Here is a 9,462-nt window from a genome sequence, read left to right as displayed (position 1 = left end):
ATTATTATTTTATTATTATTATTATTATTATTATTATTATTATTATTACTATTATTATTATTATTATTATTACTATTATTATTATTATTATTACTATTATTATCATTAATATTATTATTATTATTATTACTACTATTATTATTATAACAGCACCACGCCAGGTCGGTATAATCCCAGGCGTCTTACACTAACACTTTTATTAGAATAAAATAATAACAAAATCGAATTACTGGACCGATGTTCAGTTTAGTATTTAAATGATCTTTTTGAGTTTTCTCTGAATGATCTAAAATATCAAGAAAATAAATAAGAATAGAGTAAATAATAAAATGAGGACATAGAGTCATATAAATGCTCCCGCTAAGATATATCGTTTTATACTGTGTCTCCTTGATATATGTTAATATAATACCAGATAATTCTTGATATGTGGTAATATAATACCAGATAATTCTTGATATGTGGTAATATAATACCAGATAATTCTTGATATGTGGTAATATAATACCAGATAATTCTTGATATGTGGTAATATAATACCAGATAATTCTTGATATGTGGTAATATAATACCAGATAATTCTTGATATGTGGTAATATAATACCAGATAATTCTTGATATGTGGTAATATAATACCAGATAATTCTTGATATGTGGTAATATAATACCAGATAATTCTTGATATGTGGTAATATAATACCAGATAATTCTTGATATGTGGTAATATAATACCAGATAATTCTTGATATGTGGTAATATAATACCAGATAATTCTTGATATGTGGTAATATAATACCAGATAATTCTTGATATGTGGTAATATAATACCAGATAATTCTTGATATGTGGTAATATAATACCAGATAATTCTTGATATGTGGTAATATAATACCAGATAATTCTTGATATGTGGTAATATAATACCAGATAATTCTTGATATGTGGTAATATAATACCAGATAATTCTTGATATGTGGTAATATAATACCAGATAATTCTTGATATGTGGTAATATAATACCAGATAATTCTTGATATGTGGTAATATAATACCAGATAATTCTTGATATGTGGTAATATAATACCAGATAATTCTTGATATGTGGTAATATAATACCAGATAATTCTTGATATGTGGTAATATAATACCAGATAATTCTTGATATGTGGTAATATAATACCAGATAATTCTTGATATGTGGTAATATAATACCAGATAATTCTTGATATGTGGTAATATAATACCAGATAATTCTTGATATGTGGTAATATAATACCAGATAATTCTTGATATGTGGTAATATAATACCAGATAATTCTTGATATGTGGTAATATAATACCAGATAATTCTTGATATGTGGTAATATAATACCAGATAATTCTTGATATGTGGTAATATAATACCAGATAATTCTTGATATGTGGTAATATAATACCAGATAATTCTTGATATGTGGTAATATAATACCAGATAATTCTTGATATGTGGTAATATAATACCAGATAATTCTTGATATGTGGTAATATAATACCAGATAATTCTTGATATGTGGTAATATAATACCAGATANAGCTGTAGTAACAGGAGCTGTAGTAACAGGAGCTGTAGTAACAGGAGCTGTAGTAGCAGGAGCTGTAGTAACAGGAGCTGTAGTAACAGGAGCTGTAGTAACAGGAGCTGTAGGTGCTGACACGTTTAGACAATTGGAATTCATTAATGAAATGACCTTATTAAATCCTCCATATTACTTTAAGCGATGGAATCAATTTAGCTGCCAAATGCCTAATAATCGACGTTGTTAAAGTAAAACACTAATGAGGATATTAAAGCAATATTAGCCGAAAATGTGAAATTTAAAGCTTTAATATAAGCAAGCAATTAGGAATATAATTGAGAAATTCAATTGACCGAGCCAATCTCAAAGTATGCAGGTAAAGATGAACATGTAATTTAATGCTGGAAATTGTATAGCAGCTGAATGAATTCACGACGAATTTCAACATAGGCTGATTCTCACTGTCAATAATTTCTCTTAAAATTCATAGATGCGCAAGAAAGCTATTTCTTTCTTCATTGTGGCTAGCAACTTGAAAAATTTATTTTTTAGCGTCTAATACTAGGCTTTTGCCAAAAGAATACATACTGTATGTAAAATTCCTCATAAATACGAAAGTGACTGTACCGCCGCACATGTCCATGGTTTACCGCGACTGTACCGCCGCACATGTCCAAGGTTTACCGTGACTGTACCGCCGCACATGTCCAAGGTTTACCTCCCCCTCGCTCCAATGAAATAAAAACTGGAAATTCCGCCGCCGCGCACGCGCCGAGCAGGTGTTGGGCGGCGCCCTGCTGCTGCTGGTCGCTGTAGGGACACTCTTTATCTTTGTTATCACTTTCATTAATTTTCTAGAATATATAGTTATTTTGCAAACAATATAAGCTACTTATAGATTGACATTTTTTTTTCTTCGTCGATTCAGTTATCCGTAGTATCAAACCAACCTTGTTTGCCATTGTTTGGGGTAAGACCTTGAATAGCTCCTGTTATATTAACCTAATTTGTAATATATCCTTATACGTATAATGTAGATCATTTATTCATCTCGATATCTATTATGCAATTAGTACTATGACCGTTCGTTCATTTTACAGGAAGCAACAAGTGCTGCAAGTAGCTGCCACTGCTGCAAGTAGCTACCACTGCTGTAAAACAGGAGCTGTACTAACAGGAGCTGTAGTAACAGGAGCTGTACTAACAGGAGCTGTAGTAACAGGAGCTGTACTAACAGGAGCTGTAGTAACAGGAGCTGTAGTAACAGGAGCTGTAGTAACAGGAGCTGAAGTAGCAGGAGCTGTAGTAACAGGAGCTGTAGTAACAGGAGCTGTAGTAACAGGAGCTGTAGTAACAGGAGCTGTAGTAACAGGNGGTTTACCGTGACTGTACCGTCGCACATGTCCAAGGTTTACCGTGACTGTACCGCCGCACATGTCCAAGGTTTACCGTGACTGTACCGCCGCACATGTCCAAGGTTTACCGTGACTGTACCGTCGCACATGTCCAAGGTTTACCGTGACTGTACCGCCGCACATGTCCAAGGTTTACCGTGACTGTACCGCCGCACATGTCCAAGGTTTACCGTGACTGTACCGTCGCACATGTCCAAGGTTTACCGTGACTGTACCGCCGCACATGTCCAAGGTTTACCGTGACTGTACCGCCGCACATGTCCAAGGTTTACCGTGACTGTACCGTCGCACATGTCCAAGGTTTACCGTGACTGTACCGCCGCACATGTCCAAGGTTTACCGTGACTGTACCGCCGCACATGTCCAAGGTTTACCGTGACTGTACCGTCGCACATGTCCAAGGTTTACCGTGACTGTACCGCTGCACGTGTCCAAGGTTTACCGTGACTGTACCGCCGCACATGTCCAAGGTTTACCGTGACTGTACCGCCGCACGTGCCCAGTTGCCCCTAAGTGCCCCATAATTCAGCGCGATATTGAAGCCGTTGATCAAATGCCCACGACAAAGGCCACGACTTCACCGTGAAAATGGGCACTGTCGAGACCCAGGCCCAGGGTGGCCCATGGAGGCATGGGCTCTGGCCACAAAATAATCGAACTATAATGGAGCCAAGAGATAATCGAGGAGTCTTGTGTTCCGCAGCGAGCAAACCGTTCCAAAATAACCGGGACACAATGAGAGGAAATGACAGTTTCTCGCTAGGTTCAAAATGTATTTCAATAGGTAGGTACTAAGAGTTAATTCAACCTTATCTTATGGACCGTTTTAAAGTCGTCGTGTAACGGTATTTTCAGCGGTGTTTTAATACACACGGAATAACGGAATAAGAACATCGCTTTATTATTAAGTACTAAAATAAAGTTCGAGGCAGGAAGTTGCTATTAATTATGCATCTTGTAATGCAAATTGACCTACACCAATTTCCTTTGCTGTACCAAACTCAGCAAGAGGTTGGTTTTAATTTAATATATTGAACGTATACTGCGTTAGTTTTATTTACACATAAGTGAAAAACGTTCACTTGTTGGGAAAAAATGATCAGTCACTAGACCGACTGATTGAGAGCCTGCGCTTTATAATAAAACATTGCATTGACTATTTTTCTGATTGCAATATGTCACAAAATAGCGCTAAATGGAATGAACGAATCATAGAATTCATAGATTTCACTATTTATATGTAATTAAGTCGCCCATGAAGCATTTATTTACGTTAGTTTCTGTTTTCGTATAATATTTTGATGGTATTAATTTATATTGCGCAGGGTAGATGATCCTTTGCAGGGTAGATGATCCTATGCAGGGCAGATAATCCAGCGCAGGGTAGATGATCCTATGCAGGGTAGATAATCCAGCGCAGAGTAGATGATCCTGCGTAGGGTAGATAATTCTGCGCAGGGTAGATGATCCAGCGCAGGGTAGATAATCCAGCGCAGTGTAGATGATCCTGTGCAGAGTAGATGATCCTGCACAGGGTAGATAAATAAGCGCAGTGTAGATGTGTAGATAATCCAGCTCAGGGTAGATAATCCAGCGTAGGGTAGATAATCCAGCGCATGGTATATTATCCTGAGCTGGGTAGATGAGCCAGCGCAGAGTAAATCATTCTGCACAGGGTAGATAATCCAGCGCTGGGTAGATCATTCTGCACAGGGTAGATAATCCAGCGCAGGGTAGATCATTCTGCGTAGGGTAGATAATCCTGCGCAGGGTAGATGATCCTGCGCAGAGTAGATCATTCTGCGTAGGGTAGATTACTCTGCACAGGGTAGATAATCCTGCACAGGGTAGATAATCCTGCGCAGGGTAGATCATTCTGCGTAGGGTAGATAATCCTGCACAGGGTAGATAATCGTGCGCAGGGTAGAAGGCAGGTGGCGGCCTGCCTTCAATGCGGAAAAAGAAGCCGCGAAAAAAAGCGCCAGCGTCCAAGACAGCGTCTTCCGGGTTGCGGTGACCACGCTTTGTTTTGCTCGCGTCTTGCCATCCAAACAAACAAGATAAAAAAATTGTCTGACTCATATCAGTAAAAATAGTATACTTGCGTCTTGCCATCCAAACAAACAAGATAAAAAAAGTTAAATGCTTCATATCAGTAAAGCTAAGGAAAAGAAAACAAATTTTATTTGAAAAATCCTTAATTTTAGCATCTGATACTACTCTCTTGCAAAACTTGTGCTAGAAGTTGAAATTAAATATCGAGTAAAAATGCGCGTCAGTTTAAATTAAAGGACAATTTCATAATTAGTGTAACTCTTACAAGCTCGAGGTATAGTTGTGTAGTGGTAGCAAGTTGTGTAGTGGTAGTTGTGTAGTGGTAGTTGTGTTAACGTTAGCAATTGTGCTCACGAAACCAGCATTGTATGGAACTGTGTATAGTTGTTAACTATTTAACGGGCGCTCCCCTAATTGTATAATTGTATATGCTCTGACAGAAACACAGAGAGCTGCATATAATTGTATAAATAATATATAGTTTAACAAAAGCACACGGAATTGTATAATCGCTAAATACTACAAATAAAAAAAGCTAACAGAAATTTGTGCAATCGTATAAATTTTATCGCACGTTTCGTTGAAGAACGAAGAGTAGGTTTTTTCTACACAATATTTTTCGCATTGTTCTCCTCAATTCGACGAATTAACATTCGAATTGCATGGATTCCAAGGGACATTTTGGTATAATTTTACGAATGATGCACATTATTCATTACGAGGTAAAGTGAAGTTTCACACTTTTACAACACTTCTCTTTAACTTCACTTCTTGTCTGTCTGTCTGTCTGTTTTATATATATTTAAAAAATTGAAAAGGTAATTTTTTTAATTTTCGAAAATTAGATGAGAAATTCATTGTACATCTGTAAGATTGGAGACCCTGGATTCTTTGGAAGTGTTGTCTTTAAAAAGTAATTTTTAAACGTATATTATTATTATTGCGAAATCTAAGTCTAACTGTCGCAAAACCTTCACTTTACTGATAATGGATAAGGTGTAATCGGAACGTTGTAAAATCTCAATAAAATATCCAGCAGGAACCACATATTTTAATTATTATTACTATAAAAAAGGCTAATTTACTGAATTGAGATGAGTAGTAAAAATTGTTGATGAGAAATACTGCATGATCTTCAACGAAACGTTATTTGAAATTAATATTTAAATTAAATTTTAAAATGATATAAAAGGAATAATAAATTTAAAAAAATTAGCATTGATTTATTAATAATTAAATTGTATAATAGAATATTTTCAGGGATTTCAACTAATAATTCATTTGAACTGAAGTTTTTTATTCATGATTTACGGTGTTGGAAATGCCAGGTGTGATGCAAGTGTTGATAGCTTATTGAAAAAATTTTATCGTATCTGGCTGGATTTGATAAGGCTCTCCTCCAAGTTTCCTCTGTTGTCAGATGAACATGTCTGGAAATTTTATATTAGGTTAACTGAACTAATTATTCAATTTTTTCTAATACTTGGCTCACTGATTCAATTTCAGAAAGATAATAACACTGAGAATTCGATGATCTTAGACGTTATAGTCACGCTTGTTGAATTTTTTAGCGCATTTTCTCATTTATGGAAAAAAAGGCGCTATTATATGCTCGTCATGTCCGTCCGTCTGTGACTTCACGTCACGGACGGACGAGAAAATGAGCTCTCTGTCACTGCAGAGAGTGCATTTTCTAGTGAGTACTGATCTATACTGAGTACTGATCTAATTTTTAAGGTAAAGTACGATATGTTCATGGGTATTGTGCAAAAGTTTAATTTAGAACAAAGATGAATTTAACATACAACTTTAGATTTGCCTCATAAGCTTGACTCGCGCGCCTATAACTGCGACGCAAGACGCACGCCTATAACTGCGACGCAAGACGCACGCCTATAACTGCGACGCAAGACGCACGCCTATAACTGNGATGGAGCGGATAGAGGAGATGGAGCGGATAGAGGAGATGGAGCGGATAGAGGAGATGGAGCGGATAGAGGAGATGGAGCGGATAGAGGAGATGGAGCGGATAGAGGAGATGGAGCGGATAGAGGAGATGGAGCGGATAGAGGAGATGGAGCGGATAGAGGAGATGGAGCGGATAGAGGAGATGGAGCGGATAGAGGAGATGGAGCGGATAGAGGAGATGGAGCGGATAGAGGAGATGGAGCGGATAGAGGAGATGGAGCGGATAGAGGAGATGGAGCGGATAGAGGAGATGGAGCGGATAGAGGAGATGGAGCGGATAGAGGAGATGGAGCGGATAGAGGAGATGGAGCGGATAGAGGAGATGGAGCGGATAGAGGAGATGGAGCGGATAGAGGAGATGGAGCGGATAGAGGAGATGGAGCGGATAGAGGAGATGGAGCGGATAGAGGAGATGGAGCGGATAGAGGAGATGGAGCGGATAGAGGAGATGGAGCGGATAGAGGAGATGGAGCGGATAGAGGAGATGGAGCGGATAGAGGAGATGGAGCGGATAGAGGAGATGGAGCGGATAGAGGAGATGGAGCGGATAGAGGAGATGGAGCGGATAGAGGAGATGGAGCGGATAGAGGAGATGGAGCGGATAGAGGAGATGGAGCGGATAGAGGAGATGGAGCGGATAGAGGAGATGGAGCGGATAGAGGAGATGGAGCGGATAGAGGAGATGGAGCGGATAGAGGAGATGGAGCGGATAGAGGAGATGGAGCGGATAGAGGAGATGGAGCGGATAGAGGAGATGGAGCGGATAGAGGAGATGGAGCGGATAGAGGAGATGGAGCGGATAGAGGAGATGGAGCGGATAGAGGAGATGGAGCGGATAGAGGAGATGGAGCGGATAGAGGAGATGGAGCGGATAGAGGAGATGGAGCGGATAGAGGAGATGGAGCGGATAGAGGAGATGGAGCGGATAGAGGAGATGGAGCGGATAGAGGAGATGGAGCGGATAGAGGAGATGGAGCGGATAGAGGAGATGGAGCGGATAGAGGAGATGGAGCGGATAGAGGAGATGGAGCGGATAGAGGAGATGGAGCGGATAGAGGAGATGGAGCGGATAGAGGAGATGGAGCGGATAGAGGAGATGGAGCGGATAGAGGAGATGGAGCGGATAGAGGAGATGGAGCGGATAGAGGAGATGGAGCGGATAGAGGAGATGGAGCGGATAGAGGAGATGGAGCGGATAGAGGAGATGGAGCGGATAGAGGAAATGGAGCGGATAGAGGAGATGGAGCGGATGGAGGAGATGGAGCGGATAGAGGAAATGGAGCGGATGGAGGAGATGGAGCGGATAGAGGAGATGGAGCGGATGAAGGAGATGGAGCGGATGAAGGAGATGGAGCGGATGAAGGAGATGGAGCGGATGGAGATGGAGCGGATGGAGATGGAGCGGATGGAGGAGATGGAGATGGAGCGGATGGAGGAGATGGAGCGGATGGAGGAGATGGAGCGGATAGAGGAGAGATGAAGCGGATGGAGGAAATGGAGCGCAGGTAGCAGTATTCGTGGACCAGATGCTAGGCAGGGAGGCGGGCGCGGCTGCTGGGCTGCGCTGGGCATCTGGAGCGGTGCGAGAGATGAACCGTTTACTGAACCGGACGATGCCAACCAAACGATAAGACTCAGTAACTAAATGATAAGCACCTGACAATTGCTAGTGAACCAAATGAACCAAATGAAGAATCAATTGAAAATCATGACAAACGGAGAAATCACAAAGACGCTCCTGAGAAACTTTCAAGAAGCGCCCAAGAAGCGCCTGAGAAGCACCCAAGAAGCGCCTGAGAAGCGCCCAAGAAGCGCCTGAGAAGCACCCAAGAAGCGCCTGAGAAGCACCCAAGAAGCACCTGAGAAGCACCCAAGAAGCACCTGAGAAGCACCCAAGTAGCGCCTGAGAAGCACCCAAGAAGCACCTGAGAAGCACCCAAGAAGCACCTGAGAAACTCCCAAGAAGCACCTGAGAAGCACCTGAGAAGCACCAGAGAAGCACCTGAGCATCTCCCGAGAAGCGCGCTGGTCAGCGCAGGCGGCCATAATTGCAGCTGAGGAAGGGCACTGCGTGGGAGCGGCGGTGGTCTGCCGGTCATCCCGCCGCCTGGGAACGCCGCCGCCGTGTGAAGCGCTGCAGTCCATGGCTGCCCGGCTGCTGGTAGCTCCTGGTGCTGATATTAATTAGAGCGAGCCTGGATAAGAGAGCGAGCCTGGATAGAGAGAATGATATTAAGGAAACTAGTGGGAATTTGGAAGTTGTTTGAGGAGATAACGAGTCTCTTGGTAGGACATCAGCGGGAATGTTTGTAGGATACGTAGGATGTGGTAGGATATGTTAGTTATATTATCCGTTTGTTTTGAGTAGTAATAGAGAAGTTTCGATATCTTAAATTAATAGGCTAGCCGTCTATAATATTTGAAGCGCCTGCTAGTCGTTGACGATACGTTCGCTCCTATACAATTAC

At 41.0% G+C, this 9,462-nt stretch overlaps 2 protein-coding genes across 2 annotated transcripts in view; both read right to left on the bottom strand.

Annotated features, from left to right (window-relative positions):
• The window catches only part of LOC108666062 (probable WRKY transcription factor protein 1), a 15,122-nt gene extending 12,130 nt beyond the window's left edge, over positions 1–2,992 (bottom strand). Inside the window, exons 1-3 of the mRNA XM_018152871.1 lie at positions 2,732–2,992; positions 2,275–2,410; positions 1,565–1,687 (exon numbers count right to left, since the gene is read on the bottom strand). Of these exons, the coding sequence (XP_018008360.1) occupies positions 1,565–1,687; positions 2,275–2,410; positions 2,732–2,992 (520 nt within the window). The remainder of the gene's footprint in view (positions 1–1,564; positions 1,688–2,274; positions 2,411–2,731) is intronic.
• A 4,406-nt stretch (positions 2,993–7,398) lies between these two features.
• LOC125179431 (anti-sigma-I factor RsgI2-like) lies at positions 7,399–7,848 on the bottom strand (the record flags this gene model as incomplete). Its single annotated transcript, XM_047885267.1, has 2 exons — positions 7,399–7,455; positions 7,657–7,848. Coding segments are annotated over 2 exons (249 nt in total), but the record flags the coding sequence as incomplete, so codon positions are not given.
• Positions 7,849–9,462: the final 1,614 nt, after the last annotated feature.

This window comes from Hyalella azteca, unplaced genomic scaffold (assembly GCF_000764305.2).
Source record: "Hyalella azteca isolate HAZT.00-mixed unplaced genomic scaffold, Hazt_2.0.2 contig17432, whole genome shotgun sequence".
NCBI lineage: Eukaryota > Metazoa > Arthropoda > Malacostraca > Amphipoda > Hyalellidae > Hyalella > Hyalella azteca.
The sequence above is the reverse complement of the archived record's forward strand: the minus strand, read 5'-3'. Positions and strand labels throughout refer to the sequence as shown.